The sequence below is a fragment of the Diceros bicornis genome, chromosome 6, assembly GCF_020826845.1.
Source record: "Diceros bicornis minor isolate mBicDic1 chromosome 6, mDicBic1.mat.cur, whole genome shotgun sequence".
NCBI classification, from domain to species: Eukaryota; Metazoa; Chordata; class Mammalia; order Perissodactyla; family Rhinocerotidae; genus Diceros; species Diceros bicornis.
This window is the reverse complement of record NC_080745.1, coordinates 33575724-33603523: the sequence shown is the minus strand read 5'-3', so window position 1 is coordinate 33603523 and position 27800 is coordinate 33575724. Positions and strand designations below refer to the sequence as shown.

The following is a 27800-nucleotide window of genomic DNA, read 5'->3' as shown; positions in this document are numbered from 1 at the left end:
ATATTCCTTTCCCAGTCACTAGAAATTTGGTTATTAGGAAAAGAAACAGAGATGAGAAAAAGTGTAGGAATAAGAGAAGTCCAAAGGCATCAGGTCAAGGTAAGATTCGAAGAGAAAAATTTTGGTTTCACTTAGATCCTTGTTTCATATAATACTTAAAAACAAACAGACAAAAACCTTTTCCTTACCCATCTTCTTATCCTTCCCCTTCACAGTTATCTTTGGTAATAGTACTTGCCACTTCTCAGCTGTCCACACACTGTGGAACATCAGGGAGCTGGCAAACTCCAGACCTGTAATTACTAAGGTTGTGTCTGGTAGCACATTAATATATAGGTCCCGACATTTTCCCTCTTTTGTCTAAAAGTGAAACTCCAGTAAACTTTGTCACCATCTTTTTAGTATGTTATTAATATAATGAGTTCCTAATTTGAAGCCCCTACCCCTATCTTAGTGTGAGAATTAGTAAGATAAATAACATTAAACCATTTTAAGTTTTGGGAAGAAAGGCACAATGAAAAATGAGGTTTTGCCGCTTGAATTGGTAAAAACACAATTTAAACTTTGTTTCTTAGGAAGTTTTGAAATCAAAGACCATAATAAAACAGACTTAAGAGCTTGATTCAAGAGAATATGGTCTCCTTTCCACACCTGTCCTTACTACATTTTTTGTGAGCTATTGTAAATTCCTTGACCATCTGACCAAGATATTTCCTAGTGACAAGTTCCAACAATTTGGCTTTATCCCATTCTCATTTAGTACGCAATGCTATGGCTGCAACATCATGAACTCAATTTCTACTAGTCACAAAACAAAATTTTGACGTGAGAGGATGTCCCTCATTTGGAGTTCCCTTCTGGATAAGATACTGGAGGTCTCATTGCAGGGAATTCTTGAGTGAAAACAATAGGAGGATGAGGGATTGTGAGGCTTTTTTCCCTGAAGAATAATATCAATAAAATAACCCTGTTGACAGTGTAAAGCAATGCTTCTATCTGGGGTCAAGGCCAGAGCAATGGACACCTTATCCCACTCATCCTCTTCCTCTGATAAAGCCCCAACCAATACTTGAAAGTCTTTCTTCATAAGAGACTAGAAGCCTTTAAAAAAAGTGCTTGAAAAAAGAGACAAAGGAAAACTGAAATTATAAGGATTTTCCAGTCTGTTTCTGGTGGCTGATCCAGAAGGATGCCTCAGTTCCTGCTTCTCACCTGCCTCTTCATCACAATCACACCTGTGTCACCAAGGGGTGAGTCTTGTCTCAAGTACTTGGCACAATGCACTTTTTGTTGTAGGAATTTGCTATTATTGCACAAATTATTAAGAGCCAGATTCCAGTATCTTAAATACTGGGTCTAGAATAGTGTAAGAAGAATCATTGATAACCTATGAAGATATATTTTCAGAGAATTTGTTTCATATTCCATTTAGTCTCTTGCCTGGACATCCAAAATTTCCATGGATCGCCATATCTAACAGCTTTCCACTAGCTAAATATTTCTTGGAATATGTGTAAAGAATTCTAACCTCTTTATATTCTAGGCACTTTTATAGTTCCAACTTTAAAAGCAAAAAAATGATTTTTAGAGGTGAGGATAGAGTTTTTTTCTTTAATGAATACAAGGGACTGAACTCTCTGTCCCCATGAAATGCCCAGATCTGGATAAATCAAACCTAGTCTTGACATCTGAAAATATGACTTTTTGCAAAGACTGAGTGAATCTTAAACTGTCTCCCTCCTCTGACTTGGCACAAAACTGGCCAATGAGGCAAAGAAAAGTTGTAATTCCAGTTACTAACAAATATAAGTTAAATTCTCACTGGAACAGAGAGTGAGAGGAGGTTGAGATGGAGAGAACCACCCTTCTTGGCACTTTCCAGTAGCTCACTGTTTAACTGACCCTGATCTATTCCTTCAGAGTAACTCAGGGTTCTCAGGGCAACCAGCACCTTTCGGGATACACAAAAAAATAGGCCTGAGACTCGAAGGAGAAATGAAAACGAAATGTAATGTAGTGTCCTGGATGGGATCCTGGACAGAAAAAGACATAGGAAAAAACTAAAGAAATGGGAACGAACTACAGACTTGAGTTAATAATAATGTATCAACGTTAGTTAATTAATTGTGACAAAGGTACCATACTAATGTATATTCATAATAGGGGAACTGGGTGCTGGGTATATGGGAAATCTTTGTACTATCTTCTCAGTTATTCTCTAAATCTAAAATTCTTCTAAAAAATAGTCTATTAAAAAAAATAGGCTTGAGCTAGGTTTAATTACTCACCCTGTATCTGCTGCCAATACCTAACCAAGAGTCGCTTTAGCAAAAGGCGTTTTCCCCTCAGCCTCCACTCCCTTTCTTCCTGCTCTTTCCTGGCTTACTCTTCCTCCAGTACCTCCCGTGCCTTCCATCATACACCTTCTTCCTTCCCAGATCTTTTTTATTTATTTATTTTCTGCAGCCCTTCTAGGACGTTTGATTCAATGTCAGAAGCAAGATAAAGGGAGAACTTTGGGGGCTGGTGATTTGGGGTGGGGGCGGGGAAGTGAGAGGAAAGAAGAGGGAGAAGGAGGGGAGGGAGATGAGAGGGGGTGGGCAAGCGGGCAGCGAAGGAGGAGAGTACGAAGGGGACGGGGAGGGAGGAAGAGGGAAGGAAGGAGAGGGGGACTCCCGGACCCAGCGCGCGGGCGCAGAGTCGGGCGATGGCGACCAAGCGACGGGCGCATCGGGGTGCGGACTTAAGTTTGGGGTACTCGGAGTTGAGGGCAGTTCTGCAAACGCCGGGGTGAAGCGGCGGGGACGCTGACGTTACCTCCCCGCGCCGGGAGGTGCCCGCCCTGGGGGGACCAGGGAGGGGTGGCCCGCAGGCCGGCATCCTAGTAACAGCAGGGGAGGTTTCTGGCAGGCTAGGGACTCCCCGACTCCAACTTTGAAAGGAACCCACAGCGCTGTTTGTTTGTTTGTTTTTGAAGCGCTCCCATTTGAGGAGTATATACGTCAGCAATTTAGGATGCAATATGCATAATACCAAATTCCTGGCTCCACGTTGAGAGACTGAAAACAGGAATTAACACCAGTGGCCAGATTATTAAAGGATTGAATTACTGCCTTAAAAGAGGGTGGAATGGAATGGGTATATTTCATATTAGAAAATATTGCGTGGGTAACTTTTAAAAATATATATTATTTATTTATTTTACAGAAGACACTCGGTAAATTTCTCTTCTTTGTGCCGTATTTCCCCTATAACAAGAGAGGAAGTGAACTTTTAACAAATAGCACAAGAAATGACAGTTAAACTTAAGGAAAAACTTTATAAATCATGAAATAGTTATTGAGGGGAGGCTTAGGAATTTCTGTAAAAGCCATTAAAAGTTGAGTACCTAACCATTTATTATAAAATTAGAGCCAAGGAGAAGAGCCAAATATTTCTATGAATTTAGAAATTGCCCTGGAAACCTTGCTTCATAAGAGAACCACAGCTGGGAGAGCAGATGAGGGAATTTTTCCCTTTTGAGAGGGAAGGGAGTCCATATGAGGACATTTCTTCCCCCCAAGGGACATCAAACTAAGGTCTAGGGCTCAGTTGGGATACTTTAGGGACATTCTGAAGGAGAGGATTCCTCTTGCCGTGTGCAACTCTGCAAATGTGTGATTTCCAGAGAATGCGATATCCTACTTGTTTCCTGTCCCAAACTGCCATATTCTTGTTGGGGCCATTAGCACTAGGCTACACCCTCTTCTACATGCAGCTGAAGTTTAGAGAGTAAACTTGAGTTTCAAATGTAGACTGGGAAAATCCAAAATATTTTCTAGACAACTTAGATTTTCTGATCATGGTCCATCCACATTTAATTGTTGTGCAGTATTTGCTAAAACTGAATTTCCTGCCCGCAAAATGTTATCAGCCTTAATGTGAATTCCCTGCCTTCAATGACAGTTGTCAGCCTCACATACATTAAGAAGGATAGTACTCTCTGCTGGTTTTCCTTTCTAGAATTTCTTGGTTTTATAGGTTTTTCGTAAGGACGGTAGGTGCCTACATTAATTCAGTGTTTCCCTGAAATTGAGGGAAACAGTGAGAATATTGGGGATATTATGTCTTTAGTCATTAAAATGTTTTTGATATTTGTCCATGCAATTTATGCACTAAAAATGCATGCTTGAGAAATGTTGCTGTATTATAGATAGTGATGCCATGGTTAATTGTGAATACACAAAGTTCATGATATTTTCAATAAGCTGATGGAATATATACCAAAATTCACTTTGAGAATATCTTGGACAACTACTTGCCAGTTTACTGTGTATTTCAAAGCAGCTGACGTGTGCCAGAGGCCTTTTGCTTTTCAGTAGAATGAGCTTTACACATTGATTATTAAGTCAAACTTCCCACTAGTGCAAAATTCCATCCATAGTCTTGCTTACAAATGACCAGTCTTGCATCATTTGGAATCTTGCATCCAAATACCTTTTGAAAATTTCCAAAGATGAGGAATTTATCATACTGTCATACAGCCTCTCCATTAGTGAGTAGCTGAACTGAAATGTGATTCCTCATAACAATTTGTTCTCATCCTCATAACAGAATACCTAATTCCTCTTTCACAAGCCTGTTTCAGATTTTTGAAAATTAATGTGCATATTCTTCAAACTATAGTTCTCAGCTTCTTCCCCAGTAAATAATTTTCAGGCTCCCTTCTAAGTCTGATCACCTTCCTCTGGACACCAAGTTTGTCCATTACTTTCATAAGATATAGCCTCCAGATGTGAACACAATACTCAAAATATTGTCTGACCAGGGCAGAGTTCAAGGAGACTATAATCCTAACCTCCCTTGTTCTGAACAACCATCCTTCTGTCAAATTATTACTCCAGATAAAAAGTTTAGTCAAATGCTAACACCAAACTTTAGATAGATTTGAAATAATTTTGTAAAAGGCATTTATGAAACATGTTTTAAGTCAACTTGAAGAACCTTAAACAGGTACTTTTTGGGACTTGAGATTATTTCTTTCTGAACTCCAAAAAGCCAAAATGCAAGACCAAGAAGGTGGACTCAGGCTGTTGCCACTTTGATCTGAAACATTACATCGTGCCTCTGAGGTGTTCTTTTTGTCTCCCAGCGCTAGATCCTTGTTCTGCTTACATCAGTCTGAATGAGCCCTGGAGAAACACTGACCACCAATTCGATGAGTCTCAAGGTCCACCTCTGTGTGACAACCATGTGGATGGGGAGTGGTACCGCTTCACCGGCATGGCAGGGGATGCCATGCCCACCTTCTGCATACCAGAAAACCACTGTGGAACCCATGCACCTGTCTGGCTCAATGGCAGCCACCCTCTAGAAGGTGATGGCATTGTGCAACGCCAGGCCTGTGCCAGCTTCAATGGGAACTGCTGCCTCTGGAACACCACGGTGGAGGTGAAGGCTTGCCCTGGAGGCTACTACGTGTATCGTCTGACCAGGCCCAGTGTCTGCTTTCATGTCTACTGTGGTCGTGAGTACCCTCCTGCGCTCTTTTCCCCACCCCGGCCCCACAAGGCCACAGATGGCATCAAAGAGAAGAGTGCCTTGCGAAATCCAGTTATGGTCACAGTAGTATTTCAGAGTCTGAATAACATTGATTTAGGGCCACAGATACCTCCAGACTGTGATTTCTGAGGTCTGTTCTTAGATTTCTGAAAAATTCCTGAAGAATAGAATGGGAAAGGAGCTATGACTTTAATCAGTTCTATTTTATTTTGTCTTCATTCCATTCAAACAAAACAATAGAAAATGAAATGTTGATTTAGGTTATCTAAATAGTGGATTTCCAAACTTTTTGAGTATGGAGGACCCTTATTAAAGCTATATATCAGACATCCATATGGTAGCACTGTGCGTAGTATCCATTGATTTTTAAAAAGGATATATAATGGGGAGAAGCTACTTGAGATCAGTAATACTTTTAATGATTGTTATTAATCTCATCAAAATCTGTATACATTTAAAAAATAGAGTACACAGAAGTATAGGACATAACACTTATTTAATCTACAGCTCATGTTTGGTGAGGTTTTAGATTAGCAGAAAGTCTATGGCCACCTGAGGGCCTGTGGATCTGAAGTTGGGAATCATTGGTCTAAATGACAGAAGACATCCCTGGGCAGTATCTCTTTCCCTTGGGTTATGTAAACCCTGAACAATGAGAATTCTCTTGATGGTGGCTAGGAACTTGTACCCCATGATTGAACTTGAGAGGCTTTCTTATGAATGGGAGTGTCCTCTGGTCCTCGCCACTCATGAAAAGTGGTCTTTATGCTTCCGTAGATTTTTATGACATCTGCGATGAGGACTGCCATGGCACCTGCTTGGATACCAGTGAGTGCACGTGCTCTCCAGGAACCGTGCTAGGCCCCGACAGGCAGACATGCTTTGGTAAGAAACTAATCTCGAAGTAGAAACAGGCTATTAGGATCAAAGGAACAGATCAAAAAACTCTTCCCGACTCAGAGCTCCATCGTTTTTCAACGATGTTTGTGTCTCTGGACACTTGGAATGGTGTTTGCCTTTTTAGTTTAAAAGCCTCAAGCCAAGTTTATGTCATGTGTAGGGATAATCTAGAATTGTGCTGTCCAGTATGGTAGCCACTGTCCATGTGTGGCTATGGAGCTCTTGAAATGTGGCTAGTGTGACTGAAAAACTGAATTTTAATTTTACTTAATTTTATTTTAAAAATTAATATTTGATTCAGTCATTGGAAAACCAAGAAAGTTTGGGACAACTTGAATAATCAACTGTAAATTTTATGCCTCTAAATATAGATCAAATATTTCTGATGAAAATTTAGCATCCAAATTGAGACATGCTGTAATGGATTTTGAAGACTAGTTCAAAAAAAGAATGAAAATATCTCAATAATTTTAATATTGATTGTATGTTGAAATGAACTATTGTGGACATATTAGATTAAATGATAAATGTAATATTAACATTAATTTTACCAATTTCATTTAACAAATTTTTTGATGTGACTACTAGAGAATTTAAAATTACATATGTGACTTGCTTTGTATTTCTGTTGGATAGCTTTGGTCTAGAATTATCTAAGGATGTACTCCTACAGCTTCACTAATGTGATTTTGATTTCTCTGTGTAGAAAGAAAGAGGAGTCAGATTATTTGTGGGAAAACCAGAGTTGTCTAGTTGTATACATGTTTTGTTGTCTATCACTGGAAGAAAATAGAGTTGAAAACCCAAGATTGAAGATCATCTCTTTTCCTTTAATGTTACGAAGCTTTTTGTATTCAGACTCAAATAGATTTAAAGCAAGTCTAGAGATAAAGTGGAGGACTGCCCCACACCCACCTCCTCAAGAAGAACAGTCACAAGGTCAGGATGGGATAGGGGATTAGGGTGAAAGGGATATAAACAGCTTCTTATTTTAGAAAAGCTTTCGTTCTTCAGTCTCCTGAATGAACCCCACTGACCATCCTTGGAAGATGTTTAGGCTCTCTGTAGCAGTTGTGAGGGCTCTTGCGTGGTTGGTTTTGACTATGTGATTTAATGTTAATAGGTTTGGGGTATGGGAGACAATGGTTCCTGTAATCTCCTCCCATCCCCCTCACCTACACACACACACACACACACACACACACACACACACACACACACGCACACACCTGTCTATTGGAAAATACTTGGCTTAATTGTAAGGGAGGAATGGTTCATTCATTTCTTTGCTTTTGTTTTAATATAACTTTTGGATAGGTAATATGCTTAAATGATTCCCAAATTAAACAGCATGAAAGGTATACAGTGAAATGTCTGGCTCTCCATCCCCTATTTCTTCCATTTCTCCCTTCTCTCACCCCATCCCAAGGAAACTCTTATATTATTTTCTTATGTATGCTTCCAGGGTTTCTTCAGACAGATATAAAAATGTAAATATATATGCTTATTTATTGCTCTTTTTTACACCAAAGGTCGCATATCATACACACCATATGCATCTCTTGCTTAACAATGTATCTTGGACATCTTTCCCTATCATTACATAGGGAAAAGCCTCCAGTTCCTTCTTGGAGTCTATCGGTTTCAAGGAGATCGTGAATTCCCTGAAATTGGAGGCAAATTTTGTGTTTATGTGCATGTGTCAATTTTCCCCTCATTTAAAAAAATGTAACATAATTTTAATATTTATTTTAAATTATGTAATTTTTTCAGGCAGACAGAAGAGTATAGGAAAATAATATAACAGACATTCATGTACCCAGATTTAACTATAGTTAATTTTTTCTTCCTTTATTTTTTTAATAAAATTTTATGCATGCAAGTAAAGCCATCTTTAAAGCCATCTCACTCCATCTCATTTTCCCCTTTCACCCTCCAATGGTAATCAGTGTTTTGAAGTTAGTGTGTGTTCTTCTGCTCTCTGTTTTTATGCTTTTATTATTTATGTATGTACCCATAATAATATATAGCATTGTTTTGCATGTTCTTAAAATTACCATAAAAATGATACCTTACCCCATGTGTGAGATTTTCTATAGAGTATACCCATAAAAATGGAATTGCTGGGGCATAGAGTATCTAAGCTAGGCTGTAAACAATAATAAACCCTCAAATAACATGGCTTAAATAAATAAAAGTTAATTTCTCCCTCACATAAAAAAATCAATCCCAAGGTAAGCAGTCCAGGCTTGGAACGGAGGCCTGGACCCAAGCAGCAGTGTGGCCACATCCAGGAAGGCTGCTCGTGCCTCTAACCACCCACTTTCCAGGCAGTAGGGGCCCCATGAAGATTCTCATCTTATCAATGACATTTTTCAACTCTACAAGTTCTACATATTTGTTTGTTTTCAGTTCTGCCCGGTCTTTTTATGGACTTCTTTTATTTTGGTTATTATCCTTTCTTTTATCTGTTTAGTGATTTTTTAAACTCCTTGTGTTATGGATTTTTCTGGACTATTCAGTTTTCTCCAGTTCAAAGCCTTCTGTTTGTTATCTTGCCAAATTTCTCTTATAGGAATCATTTCCTCAAGTGTAGTGTTTTATGGCAAAACATGTTCTGTTGTAAGTGTTTTTCTGTGGGGCTCTACTCTTATCACTTGATTTGTGGAAGTTTGACTACAGAGCAGTTTTTCAAATGCTTCTGTCAGGCTTCACAGAAGCTTTACCAGTCCAGGCCAAATTTTACATCAATTTCTCAGCTTCAATAGCCCCATACCACGTGGGAAGTATAAGTTCACAGTTCAACCACGGCAGGGCCCAACTTGGGGTTTCCGTCATTTAGGAAGGCTTTTCTCTCTCCTAAAACCTCAGACAGAAAGCTTCCTTACTGCTTCCCCGGGCCTTGGAGCAAAGTTCTACTCCCACTTTCGTTGTGGGGTTACTTTTTCTAGGCTCCTGGACTTAAGCAGGGTTTCAGTTCCAGCTTGTCTCCTCTCCCAGGCCCAAGGTCATGCCTTGTGTCACCTTGTGGGTTTTAAGCCCCAGTCCCTGGTCATGTCCTATAGCCAAGTCATGACAAATTTAGCTCCCAAGCTTCCCTTTCTCTGTTTGTAGAAAAAAGGGGATCGATATTTATTGCCAACTGTGCACTTTCATTTTTTTTTTTTTTTTTTTGCTGAGGAAGAGTCACCCTTGAGATAACATCTGTTGTAAATCTTTCTCTATTTTGTATGTGGGCTGCGGCTACAGCATGGCCACCGACCAGCAGTGTAGTTCCACACCTGGGAACCAAACATGGGCTGCTGAAGCGGAGCACACCAAACTTAACCACTAGGGCACTGGGGCTGGCCCCAAGTGTGCACTTTTTATAGCAAGAGTCCATATCCTTCATCAGATTCTTAAAAAGGTTAACAATCATTGCTTAAGTACCATGTGGGAATATTCTAATATTTAAAATAGATTTTGAGGGCGGTTGTTCATGTTATAACAAAAGACTGCCTCACAAAAAATTTTGTCAGGTATTTCCCTCTGCAATGTATGTTCCTTTAATTCATTTAAAACACAGTTTGATTTATAAGTTTGTATTTATTTAGAAAATCTTCAGGAACACATTGGAGAAAATGAGGTTCACCAATACAAACAAATTAGTGAACCCAGGTAACAAAAGGAACTTCATTTCCCCACGGTTTTGCCCTTAGGAGGGAATTGGTAAGCAACTCAGTGCCTTCCACTCCAGCAGAGGGCAGATGGACAAATAACTTGGTGGAGGAGATCAGGTTGATAGAAGTGATTATACCAGATCACAGTGAGGGGGTTGAGTTGTGGAAAGTGTATCAACAGGATCTGAAGAGATGTGGAGATTCTGCTCAGGGGCTTGGGAAAAGATTGAATTGCTCAGCCGTATGTAAATGACGTGGTTTCTCTTCTACAGATGAAAATGAATGTGAGCAAAACAATGGTGGCTGCAGTGAGATCTGTGTCAACCTCAAAAATTCCTATCGCTGTGAGTGTGGGGTTGGCCGTGTGCTCAAAAGTGATGGCAAGACTTGTGAAGGTGAGAATGGGTAAGAAGGGATTCCAATCCAGAGCCCAAGCTAAGCCATTGGCTTTTTCTTTGATGTTCATGCAACTGCACACCATTGGAAGAGAGTAACAGTTTGGCTAGGTAAAGAAATGACAAAAGGAGTTCACTATCACCGAGGATGTTCACCCTGCAGACAGGATTCAGTACTGATTTTGTCTCCAAGATTTAACAGGAGTCAGTTGTTGCGTTTTGGAAGAGCCAGAGAGCCATATTTTAATTGGGGAAGTAAAAATAGGGTATTCTGTGTTTCTCAAACTTTAATGTGCCCACAAATCACCTGGGATCTTGTTAAAATGCAGATTCTGATATGGTAGGTCTGGGGGTCAGGCGAAGACATTGCATTTCTAAATAACTTCTAGGTGACACCTGTGCTGTGGATCCAAGGCGCACACCTGGAGAAGCAAGATAATAGAGGCAGGGGGCAAAAACAAATGGTTTACAGCAATGTTTCTCAAACTTCCCTGCTGAGGAGACTTGCCTGGGTGCTCTTAAACCTGGCCCTTCTCAGGCCTCACTCCTGGGACTCTGATTCAGTGGGGCGGGATGAGCCTTCGGGTTTCTGTTTTTCCCAAGTTCCATAGGTGAGTCTTACCGTCTTGGAAGTCTGGGAAACTGGTTTACATGAAGCCTGTTTTTTCCCCTGTATGCTTTGCATTTATTGGAGATTAATACATTTTTTGGAGATAAGTAAAATTATCTATTTTTAATAGCAGAAATGCTGTATACATTTCATATGATTAAGTAATAAAAAAGAATTTGTAATATATGCCAAATAATTGAAATTATCTACTATTATTATATAAAACTTAATGTCCCTTCTCTAAGGCACATTTGCCCTTGCAAATTATCACAACTAAAATTTCATCACTTCCACTTGAATAAGTCTGAGTCTCATGACATTGCGACTTGAGGGGCAAAAAAAACCTCTGCAGATTATATGAAGAGAGAAATGGCTTAATTATTATTATTTACAGAGGACATATGATTTGTCCCAGAGGATAATTGAATTTGTGGCATAATAGACTATAATACAAGAGCTCACTTTACTCTAGTTGTATTCAGAATAATAAAATACTGCCCCAAAAGGAAAAACTATGGCTAGTGCCCACAATTTATTCCATGCAACCAAGTTTGCATTGTTACCTGCAGGACCATTACCAGAATATTAAACTACTGTCCTTTATAACAAGACTAAATGTACTTTAAATTTTATTGAATAAGGGTAATGTCCTGAATCTTCCTTAAATCCTAATTATTTTATGCAATAATCTTTGCATATTTGAATATTAATAAAATGTTCCATGAGGAACATTTATAATTATTCATGAGCATTTTATTGGAAATATTACAGTTAATCCTCATATAATTTTAAAACCTAATAATCATAACTGAAAAGTATTTTAGCAGAAAATAAAATTTGTATATGAGTTACACTTTGAATTCAGATTTCGTATTTGAAACCCTTAAGTTTTATTGGTAGTCCAAACATATTTGTTTCTTTAGCTAGTCTGGTAGATAATTATATCTTCTTTTTTTTAATAAAAGCTCTTTTTAATTTTTAAGTAATTTTTCTGGTTTTGTTTTGTTATGAAAGAGTTATGTTCATAGAAGAAAATACAGAGAAGTAAAAGAAAGTTAACTAAAATGACTCACAATCCTACTTGCCAGATATATCCATTCTAAACATTTTGGTTTATCCTCGTAAGAGACTTAAATCCTTTAAGCCAACTTAGAATTTTAATTTATTTTGTGCTTTGCAGTTTTAGACCTGGAAATGTCCTGAGTGAACCTTTAGTCCAACCCCTTCATTTTATAAACATTGAAATTGAGACCCAGAGAAATTAAATGACTTAATGAAGATCATTTTTAAGAAAAAAAATTCCTATTAATGTTGATTTTAACATCTTATAGCATATTTTTGTGCTTTCTTCTACACTGTTATTTAGCATTGTCAGCTATTTCAAAAACCCATAGGAGTACTTTCATCCATTTTAATTATACAGATTTACAAATAGATGATAGCCTAATCTCTCTTAAGTTTTGTAAAGATTAATTCATTGCAAATGTATTCTCTCTATATGTTTCACAAATATGGTTTCATCCTAAGTTAGTTTACTGGTGCTCCAAAGAACTTTTTGTTTGTTTGTTTACTATTATTGAACTGAGAGTTATAGCTTTAACTGGAAATCAACTTATATCTTTTCTCGAGCAACTTAGATGATTTGGAAGCATTCCTTTTATTATCTTACCCTAGAACAGGGGTCAGCAAACTTTTTCTATATAGGCCAAATAGTAGATTTTTTAGACTTTGTGGACCATATGAATCTGTTGAAACTACTCAACTCTGCCCTTATAGTGAGAAAGCATCCATAGACAACAGGTAAATGAGTGGGTGTGACTGTGTGGCAATAAAACTTGATCTATAACAACATGTAGCAGGCCAGAGTTTCATGACTCCTGACCTAAAGGATAATGTCCAGAGCCCACAAACGTCATTTTTTTCCTCCGCTAACTATGAAATCAAGTGGTAGTTCCTTCAGTTTTCAATCAAATATTTTTCCTTTTTGTCCATTTGATTGAGCATGCTTTTTGAAAATGCAACTCTTTAAATAAGGAAATTTTTCAAATCAACTCATAAGAGGAATGTCACAAAGAGCTCGGCTGAATGGACTCTTTTAGTGTTGTCTAGGCCTCATTTTTATAGTGTGATATCAGCCCAAGACCTGTATCTCCAGTGCTGTTATTTCTAGAGATTTGAGGAAAGGGGCTGATGACCCAAACAGCTGGCAATAACTCCGATCCACCTAGCTGGTCCAGTTGAATTTATATTCGGTTAGTGCCTTTTACATCAGCAATACCCTATAAAATTTCAAATTGGGTGGATTAAATGTTACGGCAATTAGGAAATGACTTTTGGATCTTCCTCTCCAAAATTGTGATCTAACCACGAGAAAAACAGACAAATCCAGATTGAAGGGCACTCTACAAAATGACCAGCTTGAGTGGTTAGAGCTGTGGATGTTGTAAGATTGCTCTTTGTAGCTAGAACTCTCGATAAACATTTTTTTTGTGGGCTTCTCGACCTGTCCCAGTGAGTGGGTTAGGCCCCAGTGATGCTGTGAGTCAGGTATCCCTGACTGATGAGTTAGGTATAATCCCTGGTGCAAAGTGCCATCCCAAGAACCAGAATTCTTGGGGAAGAGGGCTGTAAGATCATTCCCTTTTCTTCTGGTTTCTGTTGCAGACATTGAAGGATGCCACAATAACAATGGCGGCTGCAGCCATTCTTGCCTTGGGTCTGAGAATACCTATCAGTGTGAATGTCCCCGGGGCTTGGTGCTGTCTGAGGATAACCACACCTGCCAAGGTAGTACTTGGACGGGCTCAACCTCTGCTCTACCTTCGTCCTCCTGAATCTCCCTGCCTTCCTCACCCAAGAGTGTCAGATTCTCATCTTTTAGAACACCGGCTCTTTCAGCAGAGTGTACCCCTGCATCCTTCACTCTGGAATCATTCAAAAGAGAAGATCTCTAAGAAAAAATTACTAAAAAGCTAATTTTCCTTTGCTTTTTTAAAAATTGTGTTGAAAAACAACATATAAAATTTACCATCTAAACCAATTTCAAGTGTATAGTTCAGTAGTGTTGAGTATACTCACAATGTTGTGCAACTGATCGCCAGAAGTTTTTCATCTTGGTAGACTGAACTCTATACCCGTTAAACAACAATTCCCCATTCTTTCCTCCCGCCAGCCCCTGGCAACCACCGTTCTACTTTCTATTTCTATGAAGTCGACTCCTTTAGATACCTCATGTAAGTGGGATCGTGTGGTATTTGTCTTTTTGTGATTGACTTATTTCACATAGCATAATGTCCACAAGGTTCACGTACGTTGTACATATGACAGGATTTCCATCCTTTATAAGGCTGAATAATATTCCTTTGTATGTATATACCCCATTTTATTTATGCATTCATCTGTTGATGGACATTTAGGTTGCTCCCACTTCTTGGCTATTGTGAATAATGCTGCTATGAACATGGGTGTGAAGATATCTCTTTGAGAGCCTGCTTTCAATTCTTTTGGGTAAATACCCAGAAGTGGGATTGCTGGATCATATGGTTTTCTTCGCTTTTTACTTTTGATCTTTTTCTCTAACTTCTATTATTATTATTTGTATAACTAATACTCAATTTAGAAGTCTAAGACATTGATGCAGTTCTTTTCTAACAGATGCTAAGTTGAAAGCCCTAGGGAACTGATCCTTCTCCCTACACTTACAATATAAGCGCCAACAATCCTCTGAGAACTATTTTCTGGAAATCTACTTATTTATGTCCAGAATGTAAATTCATTCATCCGGCAAATATTTAATGGGCACCAATCTCTGATTTCTTTATACTATGCCACTCTTATGATACATCCTCACGTATTGATATTGTCTTCGTGTATTTTCTGACCATACCCATAAGTATTCCCTTTAGAGTATTTGTAGAGTCTGGGGAAGTGAGCATGGGAATGCTAAGGAAAAACAATTGTTTTACATTAAATTAAAGTGGAATTTATAGTCAGAGTTTATGGTTTACTGAGCAATGCAAGGACAATTTGGATCTCTTCCCCAAGTGCACTAACACTGTTTTTATTACCTCTGTTTTATGGGGCAGTAATTAATGGTAAAGTCAAAGCAATACCATTAGGTAATTTAAGCCTATATCAAAGCAGTACTTTTTCTATATTGCCAATAAATTGTGTTTGTGCTAAAAGTAAATCCTTTTGGTGTTTCAGTTTATGGAGTTATGCTAGCCACACTTTGAAATAAATGTTTGTTGAATTGAAACTTGAACACAATATTTCCTCATTCAGGGAACAATATTTTTGAGGAACATTGACTAAAACCACGGGAGTTAGGAGTCCTGGTTTTTTAATTCACCAACTTGTTTTGAGCCTTATGAGCCTATGATTTCCTTGAGGATAAAACAAAAAGCTTGTTGTGTGAGGGTGAAATGATTTCTCCTGGAAGCTTTCCTTGCCCTTCTCCCAATTCAGCTTTCCCTGTTCTAATGGTAGCCGTTTTCTGCTGCAGTCCCCGTGTTGTGCAGGTCGAACACCATCGAAGTGAGCATCCCCAGGGACCTGGTTGGCGGTCTGGAGCTCTTCCTGACCAACACCTCCTGCCGAGGAGTGTCCAATGGCACCCACGTCAACATCCTCTTCTCCCTCAAGACGTGTGGCACAGTGGTCGATGTAGGTTCTTCCTGAAGGATACTTGGGGAAGGATCAAAAGCCAGTTATTTGGGAAGTAGTTGACAGCGGTATGTGGTGTGGCTTGTGTCATAGATGAAATATTTCCACAGGGAAGAAGGAGGCTCAAAAAATCACATGCCATTCATTTAACAAATATATTATTGAGCATTTGCCTTGGTCCTGGCACTGTGAGGACAGAGAATTGAGAAGAATTCTGCTCTTTCTGTTTTCAAATAGTCCCACCTTTCCAATACGTGCAGACGTTTTCCTGAGTGCGTCAGCACTAGTACTGGAGCTGGTTGCATGCCCTCTGACCAATTATTTTACTTGAAGAAAGCAACTGATATAGATGATGGTTTGTTTATAAGGTAGCAAATGAGTTCAAGTATTGAACCAGGTGGAGGTAAAAGGTTTGTATTTTCGTTGAAAAATCTGTGCACCGCCCTGGGCCCAGGAGTCTGAGGGATATATGAAATGAGATTCCTGACTTTAGGAATGTACACAGTAATGTTGATATGACAACACACACAAAATATAAATAAGAGACAGTGACACAGATGATAGGTGCTGTGGGAGTCCAGAAAGGGACAAACTGGAGCAGTCAGGACAAGTAGGACTTGAATTGGGGTGGAAGCATGTATGTGGTTCATACAGGCAGAGAGGAAAAGAAAGGGTATTTCAGATGGGAAACAAGGAGCGTCTCAGAGAGGGCAGTTCTTAAGGCTTATGCTGAGTGAATGGGCAATGCAGCCTGGCTGGCAAGGAATTCCTATTGGAAAAGGAAACCGGAAAAGTAGATGGGGGGAGACTATGTTCCAAAGATCTGCCTTGTATGCTAGGGTGAGACTTTTGGACTTTATCCCATAGGAATGGGGTTAGGCAGGCACTGTTGTAATGAAATCAGAAGTGTGCGAGATGGGTAGAAAAAAAGTGAACGTGGATGCAGGAGATCCGTGCAGAGGCCCTTGCCACCATTTGATTCAACAAATATTTATTGAATCTGACTAAGAGAAAATCAGAGAGCTAATTAGACTTGGGGTGAGACATGGGGGAGATATTTGAGAGAAGGTGGTTCCACCTTAAGCAAATTGTGTTTTTTCTATCTGTGGATAATCAAATGGAAATGCCCCATGATGAGTCAGAGTTTCTGGTATGCAGGAGAGCAGACAAGGCTGGAGATAAAGAACTGGAAATCATCCGTATAAATGTGACAGCTGAAGTTCTGCGTGTGGTTGAGTTCAGCCCACGATCATGCTGCAGCCTGATCACCAGGTCTAGGAGTCCAGAAAAAAATAATAGACAGAAACTGTTCTTTTCTAAAATATCAGAGCTTTGAATTTGCTGATTCTGCACAGTTCAAGTTTTATGAGTAATACTCCAAAGGAATGTGAGTTGACCATGAAGTAGTATGTAAAACTCTTAACAGTCAGAACATCTTGTTAAAAAGAGGAGAAGCAATTTAAAAAAAAAAAAAGCTTCAGGCTTCAGCAACCAAACCTCTAATGTGTTTTGATGTAAATAGAAGTTTGGAGAATGTTGTGGTCAAGAGGGAGGAAACCAAATCTGTAGAAAATAAACGTAAAATCTATTTTCCTCTCCTGGCCCTGGCCTGGCTCAGGTGGTGAATGACAAGATCGTGGCTAGCAACCTTGTGACAGGTCTACCCAAGCAGACCCCAGGGAGCAGCGGGGACATCATCATCCGAACCAGCAAACTGCTGATCCCAGTGACCTGCGAGTTTCCGCGCCTCTACACCATTTCTGAAGGATACGTTCCCAACCTTCGAAACACCCCACTGGAAATCATGAGCCGCAGTCATGGAATCTTCCCGTTCACTCTGGAGATCTTCAAGGACAATGAGTTTGATGAGCCTTACCGGGAAGCTCTGCCCACGCTTAAGCTTCGAGACTCCCTCTACTTTGGCATTGAGCCCCTGGTGCATGTGAATGGCTTGGAAAGCCTGGTGGAGAGCTGCTTTGCCACCCCCACGTCCAAGATCGATGAGATCCTGAAGTACTACCTTATCCGGGACGGGTAATTATGCTGTTTAAACTGTTTATCTTCCCCAGTTCACATCCGACCTCTAAATGCACAAGCATGCTCAGTCGTCTCCTAAAAGGACATGGCACTCTTGTGAGCTCTTAATTAGTTCAGAAACCATTTATTGATGTTTCGAAGGTAAAAACTGGTGAGGGAGAGGGGAGTCAAAAATGATTCCAAGGGTTCCGGCTTGGATGACTGACTAGATGCCATTAACCAAGACGAAAGGATATAGATAGAGAAGCAGATTGAGGTAAAAGTATTGAATGTGATAATTTCAAATAATAATATTGAATTGTAAATGCCTGCAGGATGCATAGGAAGAGAAGTTCAGTGGGCAGTTGGAAATGCGCATCAGTTAGACCCAGGAACAAGGTCAGGATAGAGATAAAGGACAGCGAGTCACCCCCGTTTACTGCTGAAACTACAGGATTGATTGACGTGCTCGGAGAGAGGGGCACGCGTGCGTGCGTGCCAGGTGGGGCTGCAAGGTGCAAGGCAATAAGGAAGTGGAAGCAACAAACGCAGACCCCTCCTTTAAAACGCTTGGTAATGAAGGAGAGAGAAGAAACACTTGGTAGGTTTCAGGAGAAGAAAGATCAAGTGAGGTTTATTTTTGTTTGCTTGTTTTATACAAGAGAGATTTCATATTTCCTGAGGATCCTTGGATTGAGAACTGTGTGTGTCTCGCAGTGTCATTGGAAGCCGAGGAGTCGTCACACCCATTGCTTACATCCCAGGGATTGTAATGCACTCACACCAGCAAACTCATTGTGGTCTCGCATCAGTTTCTTCCTTGGTCTCAGTGTCAGGTGGGATATACCTCAGGTGAGGTCAGGACCTGAACCTTAATAAAGAAAGATGGTCTAGTGAGCACGCCACAGGTGCGCCTCAGGTGCATGTCCTTTGCTAACTGGCCTGATAGACTCTGTGAAATTTCTACTTTGCTTTTATCTCCCCGGATCCCTCACCACAGGTAGCCTTCACCTGCTGCTGTCACTCTCTTGCACAGTTGTTGTCAAGCCCTGATGCACGTGAGGACCACTTGGAAGCTTTTTTAAAAGTAGCAACACCCCAACCTCCTTCTCTGTCCCACTCTTACTATCTTCCTTCCCACCCTCATTATCTCTCACTTGGACTGTAGAACAGCTTCCGAACGCAGCCTCTGAAATCCTAGCTCCCAGATCTCAGCTTCACAGAGCCCCTGGGCATCCAGTCAAAAGGAAAAAATATATATACAGTTTTGTCAGATCCCTGCTGAAAACCTTTGGATGGCTCTTGATTTCCTCTGGTTGGTAAGTTTAACTGTTTACCAGCAGGAGGACTTCTAGCCTCAGTTTCCTGCAGCCTCCTTAGCTCGTTTTCAGAATATAGAAGACTTATCTTTCTGAGCTGCTTTGGTTGGCCAGTAATAGGTCTCCTGGAGGTCTGTAGCCCTTTGGTTTTCTTGTCAGCTTAAAATGATCTGCAGGAAGTTTTAAAATGAGTAGTAGAAGCATCAAGTTTTTTACTTTCTTTTTTTCAGTCACATACTTAATGCTAAGTAGATTAGGGAGTGGATTTAGTTTTTTGGGGGGAGTGGATTTTGGTTCCTTTAAAAAATTTTTTACACCTTTGTTGGAGTATATTTGTATACAATAAATATACATATTTAAAGTGTATAGTCTGGTAAATTCTGATGTATATACTCATGAAGCCATTGCTACAATCAAGATAGTGAACATTTCTCTCACCCCAAGAGGTTTCTCCTGCCCCTCATATTTACTTTTTGCCAAAATAACTGTACAATCATAACTCACTGGGAATATGTGTACCCTGCAATCTCAGGAAAGCTTGTGAAGTTTATATATTCGTTATTCAGATCCTTGGTTAAGGACTATATACTTTTATTTTAGACAGTTCTAAGAAGCTGTACTATTTAATTTTCCAGCCCATAACACATACAAAACAGCAACAACAACAACAACAAAATGCTGTGGAAGAAATTAAAATGCTTAAAAAGCAGAGGCAAGAACTCAAAAACACATCAATGTGGGCCTATTTACACTGTTCCCAGGCAAATAGTCCCACCTCTAGTGCAATAATGGATAGCACAATAATGGCGTGTGAGATAATCCCTCAAGATAAAAGCCAGCTCTCAGCTTGGCTCACTGGGCCTCGCCCTCTGACCTCTGCCTCCCCGGTTTCTGCTCCTGCCAAAGTGGGCAATTCCCAAACTCTGTCGCTCCTAACACTCCCCTGACTCTGCACCAGCTGTTTCCTCTGCCTGAAATCTTCCCCTTTTCCTCCTGTCTGATTCTTACGGGTCCTTCAAAATTCAGCAGGGCTTCTTTCCTCCATGAAGCCTCCCTGAGTCCTTCCGACCTGAACTAGAAACCTTTCTTCCTTCTGCTCCCTCCTCGGTGCCTAGCCTACAGTAAGCATCATTAAATATTTGCCAAATGAATTCTTGAACGAGCAATTATCATAATAGTAATTTGGTGCTAGTCCAGAGCACTAGGATAAACATAATGCAGTTTACTTATATTTGTAAATTGTTTGATTATTCACTGTCCTCAGCTTAAATTTAAATCAGGCTCGTTTCCCCTGATATTCAACACTTCTGATTCACCTCTAGTTTTTGTTGGCTTATGCTCTGAGAATGCAAAATAATTTAATACAAGCCTAAGCAAAGTAGAATTAGAAAGTTAATCTCCAGAAAAATAAACATATTGAATTCCAAAATCAAATATTGGACAACTTTTGGGTAATCAGTTATTTTGGATTTTCCTATACCATCGTTTCTTTTAGCACATGAACTTGGAGTTGGCAAACTAGCCTTGTCTAATCGCAGCTAAGAATTTGTCGTGGGTTCCATTCTGTAATGTGGTACCTTGTAACAACTCTTTTTGCCAGATTTTCTTTTTTAAAGAAAAATAATAGTATTTTTAGGTAAAGGTAAATTGAAAATGATGAGTCATTTAGCTGAAAAGTGCCATTTTAATATTGTGTTACTATTATCATAGATACTGGACTATAAACTCCTTGACGTCATAGACCATATTATTCATCTTGATATCCTCTGCAGCAGCCAGCAGTGTTGCACAGATTAGACATGCAATAGATATTTATTATACAACATAATCGGAAGAAGGTAGAAATTAATTTTACCTCAGGAAAATGAAAATGAGTACATAAATATAAGAAATAACAGAAAACACATTCTATGTTTAGATTCTCTTCAGTTCAGGGGAATAGGGTACTAGTAGTAACACAAGTCAAGATGCCTTATTTTTATTTATTTATTTATTTATTTTTTTGTGAGGAAGATCAGCCCTGAGCTAACATCCATGCTAATCCTCCTCTTTTTGCTGAGGAAGACTGGCCCTGAGCTAACATCTATTGCCAATCCTCCTCCTTTTTTTCCCCAAAGCCCCAGTAGATAGTTGTATGTCATAGTTGCACATCCTTCTAGTTGCTGTACGTGGGACGCGGCCTCAGAATGGCCAGACAAGCCGTGCGTCGATGCGCGCCCGGGATCTGACCCCGGGCCAACAGTAGCGGAGCGCGAGCGCTTAGCCACTAAGCCACCGGGCCGGCCCAAGATGCCTTATTTTTAAACAATTTTGTTGGATTTTTCAACTGCACTGAAACAGCAATCAGCAATGAACTAGAAAGTGATCTATAAGCACGTGGAGCAAGTATTGGTTTCATAGGCTTTTATATCTGATCTGCACTTTTTTCATGGCCTGGTAGATAGGAACTATTAGGTATCCACAAAAAGGGAAATGTATTCAGAAAAAAAAAGTTCCTTTAGAATTCAGAATGGAAAATATACTGCAAGTGTGATCCTTGGCCTTTAAGGAGAAAAGGTTCATCGATACTAAACCTTGGCCTCAAAATGGAGAATCAATAACACTTCTTTTCCCGCAGCTAACCCTGAGGTGAGCCTAGGAGTTTCACTTTAAGTAGTAGATCTGAGATTAAAACCCCAAAACCCTATCAAACTACAATTTAGCATTAAATTTGGGAAAAGAGGAATTAAAACAATTTGGAGGTGGATGACTTTCTCCTAATAGAACCAGTTATTCTGTAAGAAACTTAGATCTTTATGCAGCTCTGTGATGCACAAACGGGTCTGCTCACCTTTGACTCCTCAGGGGTTAGTATCTATTGAGTGTCCAATAAGTATTTATGAAATCTAGTTAAAGAAAAGCTTTCTCAAACTAGTAATAAAGTACGTGAATGCAGAATTCCTGTGATATATTACAAATGAAAATATAGCCTTATAAAGATACCTTTATTTCGAAAAGTATCTTTGAAATGTGTTGTTGCTGTTGCTAATACTTCAATACATTGACTTAACAGGAGGTCCTTGTGCCCAGTTTGTGGGTACAGTGAATGACAGACGGGACAGACAGCGTTAATGAGCAGGGCTGTGTCTGTGATGCCTTCGCAGGGAGGGAATTGCATTTTTCCTTCGTTCTCAAAAAGCTTGAGTGCAGCCCAGCCTCCTCCACCCAGTTTGCCTCTCCTTGGACCAGATGTGTTGGGCTGGATTGTTTTTCCACTTCTGCTGAAGCAATCAAGTCTTACATGCTCTCCTGTCCTACTTTCAGCTGTGTTTCAGATGACTCGGTAAAGCAGTACACATCCCGGGATCACCTCGCAAAGCACTTCCAGGTCCCTGTCTTCAAGTTTGTGGGCAAAGACCACAGGGTGAGCTGAACACCTTTGGCTTGTAACCCCCTCTCCCTTAGCCTTCTTTCTGTTTTTTTCAAAAGCTTGGTTTTTGTGTGTGTGTGTGAGGAAGATCAGCCCTGAACTAACATCCATGCCAATCCTCCTCTTTTTGCTGAGGAAGACCGGCCCTAAACTAACATCTATTTCCAATCCTCCTCCTTTTTTTTCCATTTTTCTCCCCAAAGCCTCAGTAGATAGTTATACGTCATAGTTGCACATCCTTCTAGTTGCTGTATGTGGGATGCTGCCTCAGCGTGGCCGGACAAGCGGTGCGTCGGTGCGCGCCCGGGATCTGAACCCTGGGCCGCCAGTAGCAGAGCACGTGCACTTAACCGCTAAGCCAAGGGACCAGCCCCTAGCCTTCTTTCTTGATGTCCCAATTTGTTAACATTCTATGAGCCCACAGTTGGGATCTGCATTATCTCTATGAAAAAATACTGTAAAACTGGCCATCTAGAAGCCTAACACCTTCATGAATGTCACAGTTATCTGCCCCCTCCCAATAAAATAACTGTGCTTGTTCAAAGAAAATACTATATAATCATAATTTTAAATCTTTGTGGGCAGATGTGGTTGAAAAAGCCTGTGTGGTGGTCACATGGCAAAGGATACTGACAGAAAATTCACAGAAAAGCCAAATAGCGAAATGTTCAGTGAAAATAGTACGTAAAATGCCAATTAAAACAATTAAAAGGGACTATTTTATACATATTGAATTTATAAAAATTATAAATTACAACACTTGCAAGGTTATAAGGAGAAGTATAGAGTGGCAGTATAAATTGATACACTCTATAGAAAGTTGACTGAAAATAGTAATGATAACCATAAAATCATCATATTCTTTTATTTAAAAATTCCAATTCTGACAGCTTCTCAAAAACAAAGAAAAACAAGATTTGTTACATGTGTTTATTTTGATAAGGGGTGGTGAAAAAAGCCCCCAAACAAACAGTATATCAATTAATGCAACATTAAGCAGTTATTAAAATAAGTATAGAAAAAGGAGAAATGAAAAAACTGTTGCCATAACAATTTACATGCATATTGAATATGATACATTTTTTTAAAAATGTATATACATGAATATCGGTTATAAGAGGCTATATATAGTATGTTAAGGTGGGAGTTTTTTGTTTTTTATTTTAGTAGAGTTCTGGAAACACTTAAACAAAAAGTTTAAGAGACCAACGTTTTACACACTGCATTTAAGGATGTACATTCGTGTCCTTTCCAGCTACATCACTTGTTCCAGAACAATTGCTAACCATGATGGCTAATCCTGATCTCCATCCTCAACTAGGCAGCGTGCTTTGAAAGCACGCTTACAGGAAGAAGCTTGGAGAAAAAACATTATTTTACACAGAAGTGCGTGGGAGCTGATGTTATTCCCAGACCTTGGTGTGAAGAACAAAGATGTTAACATTATTAGATGTTGCCTTCACAAGGGTCTCTCCTGTCCCTGCACAAAGGCAAAAGTCATAGATGTGGGGTTTTAAATCACCCACGTGCCCCAGTGTGTTTGCCACATTAGTAAATGAGTGAATTTGGACAAGTGCCTCACCCTCTCTAATTCCCAGTTTCCTCATCTGTAAGATGGAGGCAATAACACCTACCTCAAAAGGTTGTTGTTTAGATGAAATGAGATAATATATATATGAAACGTTTGGGTAGTGTCTGGGTTCTAGAAAGTGCCCCACAAGTGGCAGCAGTTATCACTGTTTTTGTTAATTATCATTATGGTCTTTCCAGGAAGTGTTTCTGCACTGCCGGGTCCTTGTCTGTGGAATGCTGGACGAGCGGTCCCGCTGTGCCCAGGGCTGCCACCGGCGAATGCGCCGTCAGGCAGTAGAGGGAGAGGACACAGCTGGTCCACAGAGCCAGATGCTGACGGGCGGCCCGATCAGCATTGACTGGGAGGACTAGGATGACCCAACACCTGAGTCCTGACTTCGGGCTGCCGGCCTGTTTGGAACTTCCCACACCCTCTGAGAACATCAGTCAACACCCTAGAACACCGTGCTTCTTTAAATCTCCTACTGTGGGTTTAGACAAACTCCCAGAACCAAGTCACTCTGATTCCAGCCCACTGGGTCGGGAAAGGTCACCTCACTGCTGACTGACCCGACCCAGGTGGGGCTTTATCCTCCTAAAGTTGGAAGCTATGCTGTCCACGCAGAAAGCTGCTCACCCTATTCCCCTCATTTCTTTCCTACAGTAAAACACCTAGTGTAGGGTGCAGTAGGACCACTAAAATCAGAAGTTGGGTATAATATTTCAAATGAGGAACTTAAAATAACTTAAATGGTTGCTTGAAATTATGACTTAATTACCCAATGATTCCTTAAATATGTAAATAATATTATACCCTGAAATTTTAATTCAAATACAGAATAGTTATAGGGGATTTGGGAGTTTATCAATATAAGTGTGTACTAAAATATACTATTTGGTTTTTCTCTTGCACGATATTTTCTTTTGATGTTTTTATATTAAGTGAAATATTTTCAATTAATAAATGTTAATTCATTAACATGCATTTAAGTGGTTCAATGACTGAATTGTAAACAAAATTAAAATTTGGTACCATATGCCGTGTTATTTGGCATTCTATGCCCTCAGACTGATAAGACAATAGAAAAAGGTATAAAATTATATCATACTGTATTTTGTAGGTGCTTAATAAATTTTATTGAAATAAATATCATAAACCACAGAGATAAATTTTATCTTCAGTTAAACCCAATTTCTTGGTAAGCCAATTAATTTTATGGCTTTATATAAGATCAAAAAACAGTTTTTCTTCTTTTTCTTTTTAGAAATGGCTACAATCAACAATTCTTAATGGAACCAGAGACATTAACCAAAGGAAGGGTTAGGAGAAAATTATCTAGATCAGGAGTTGGCCAACTTTTTCTGTACAGGGCCAATGGTAAATATTTTAGGCTTTCTGGGCCATATAGTCTTTGTCACAACTATTCAACTCTGCTCTTGTAGCACAGGAACAGCCATAAACAAATGTGAGCATAGCTGTGTTCCAATAAAACTTTATAGAAACAGGTGTTGGGCCTGATTTGGCCACTGGGCCTTCGTTTGCCAATCCCTGACCTTATTGCCAATCCCTCAGCCCTCACAGTGCATCAGAATCACTTGGGGAGCGTTTATAACATACCAATAGGTAGGCACTGCACGCAGAGAGAGATTCTTTGTGTTTTTAATGCTCCTCAGGTTATTCTAATCCACAGTCAGGGCAGAGAACCACAACTAAGGGAAAGGCCCTTTGTCTCTCATTCCCATCAGATTTCAGGGACTTCACCTAGATATTTTCAGTGGAAGTTTTTGCCAAGTGCTTCTCAGATCTTAACATGACACTAACACCGCTTAGTAATTGGGAATATCAACCTGAATAATTCACGGCAGGAAAAAAATGGGACCTCAGGGACCTGCTCCATTTGACCTCCACCTCCACTGGCCTTTATCAGGTAAGCCTCTGACCCTGCTCACCTGTTTTTATCTCTTCAACATCAGTGGGCATAATTGTTATCATTTGTGGAACTTACCAGGTTGGGTCCTGTTCTCTTCTAAGTGAAATGGAAGCATATTGGTGATAATGGAATTCATTCATCTCTTTTCAAATTTTCTAAAAAGTACACTTTATTAAATGTGAGATGCTTATTGGCAACTGAAACATGGACCAGAGGAAAGTCATTGCCTCCCAAATAGTTGGGCTCTCCAAAATTTCACTTATGAATATAATTATCGAACTCCAGGAATCCCAGTATTTTCGTCTTTAAACTAAGAACTGAATTTCCAGGCAAATGTGTCTTGGCTGGGGAGACCAGTGTTAAAGTGAAGAGCCGTCTTCAAATCCCTCCATGTCTTTTTTCCAATTCTCCTCAAAGGATGGGACTCAGTTTTCAGCTGTAGAATAATGTTTCCTTTCTCCTGCTTTGTGGTATTCAAACTTTTGAAAGAAAGGATGAGACACATCTGCCATACTACCATCTCCAAGACTGACAGCTGTGGTGTCACTCAAAACCAGGAAGGAATCACCTCTTCCTCATAACTCTTCTTTCTCTTCTTCTGCACAGATGCAGGCTGCACGTTGACTATTCATAAACGGTCGGCAGCCCAAGGTCCATACAGTATTGAACACAGTGTCAGCCAGAGAATCACAGGCTATTTGAAAAAAAAATGCAGAGAAATATAAAGTTTAATATATCGGAGTACCCCAAGCAGTTTGAGTAATTTTGAAGAAGCAACATATTTCCAAGGATGACATGATACGCCCAGGAAAGTAGAGGTAGTAATCCAAAAACAGAATTAGAAGGGAAAACATGCATTTGAGAGAAGCTTCCATCCAATCTAGTAAAGCAGAATACACTTTGGAGTACTCTCCTTTTATGGGCCTCCAGCTCAAAACCATGGTTAGCAATCAGAATCTACTGTACTACTATGCTCAATCCATGAAAAACCTAACATTTTTGCAGAATACTCCCAGATAATACTATGTTTCCTATAGCTTTCCCTGTATACGTGTGGGCTGAGGAACCATTCATTCATTGAAAAAATATGTGTGTGTGTTGGATGTTGGTTAGCCACTCTGTTAGGCATCACGGATACAGAGACCAAAGAGATCCCAATTCAAGGATCTCACAGTTTGGAAAAAGAGGTGGACAGGATGGACAGGGAAACAGATAATTGTACTACACCACAATGGAAGTAAACCCAAGGTGGTATGGGAGCCCACAGAAAGGGTCTCTATGCTTTTGGGGTAAGAGTTATCAGGGAAAGCATCTCAGAACACCTTCCATTGGAATTTTGATAGATATTGCAGTGAATCTGTAGATTTCTTTGGGTAGTATGGACATTTTAACAATATTAATTTTTCCAATCCGTGCACACAGAATATCTTTCTGTTTGTGTCTTCTTCAATTTCTTTCATCAATGTCTTATAGTTTGCATCATACAGTTCTTTCACCTTTTTGGTTAAATTTATTCCTAGGTATTTTATTCTTTTTGATGCAGTTGTAAATGGGACTGTTGTCTTAATTTCTCTTTCTGGTAGTTCATTATTAGTGTATAGCAACGCAACAGATTTTTGTGTATTGATTTTGTATTCTACAACTTTACTAAATTTATTTATTAGTTCTAACAGTTTTTTGGTGGAGTCTTTAGGGTTTCTCTATATAATATATCATCTGCAAATAGTGCCAGTTTTACTTCTTCTTTTCTGATTTGGATGCCATTTATTTTATTTTCTTGCCT

General features: G+C 39.6%; 2 protein-coding genes across 4 annotated transcripts in view; one reads left to right on the top strand and one right to left on the bottom strand.

Moving 5' to 3' along the window:
- Positions 1 to 1153: 1153 nt before the first annotated feature.
- OIT3 (oncoprotein induced transcript 3) lies at positions 1154 to 25071 on the top strand. The gene is made up of 9 exons (XM_058543216.1): positions 1154 to 1250; positions 5132 to 5506; positions 6319 to 6426; positions 10373 to 10495; positions 13770 to 13892; positions 15610 to 15770; positions 17389 to 17804; positions 22409 to 22508; positions 24285 to 25071. Exons 1-9 carry the CDS (start codon positions 1190 to 1192, stop codon positions 24456 to 24458), a joined length of 1641 nt encoding a protein of 546 aa, XP_058399199.1. The 5' UTR covers positions 1154 to 1189; the 3' UTR covers positions 24459 to 25071.
- The window catches only part of PLA2G12B (phospholipase A2 group XIIB), a 35385-nt gene continuing 22813 nt past the window's right edge, over positions 15229 to 27800 (bottom strand). For 2 of the 3 annotated variants that reach the window (XM_058543217.1, XM_058543218.1), the window contains exon 4: positions 24944 to 26711. In XM_058543217.1, the coding sequence (XP_058399200.1) occupies positions 26593 to 26711 (119 nt within the window). In that variant the 3' untranslated portion in view covers positions 24944 to 26592. Of the gene's footprint in view, positions 15792 to 24943; positions 26712 to 27800 lie in introns of those variants that run through there. The other variant, XM_058543219.1, reaches the window with a different exon arrangement.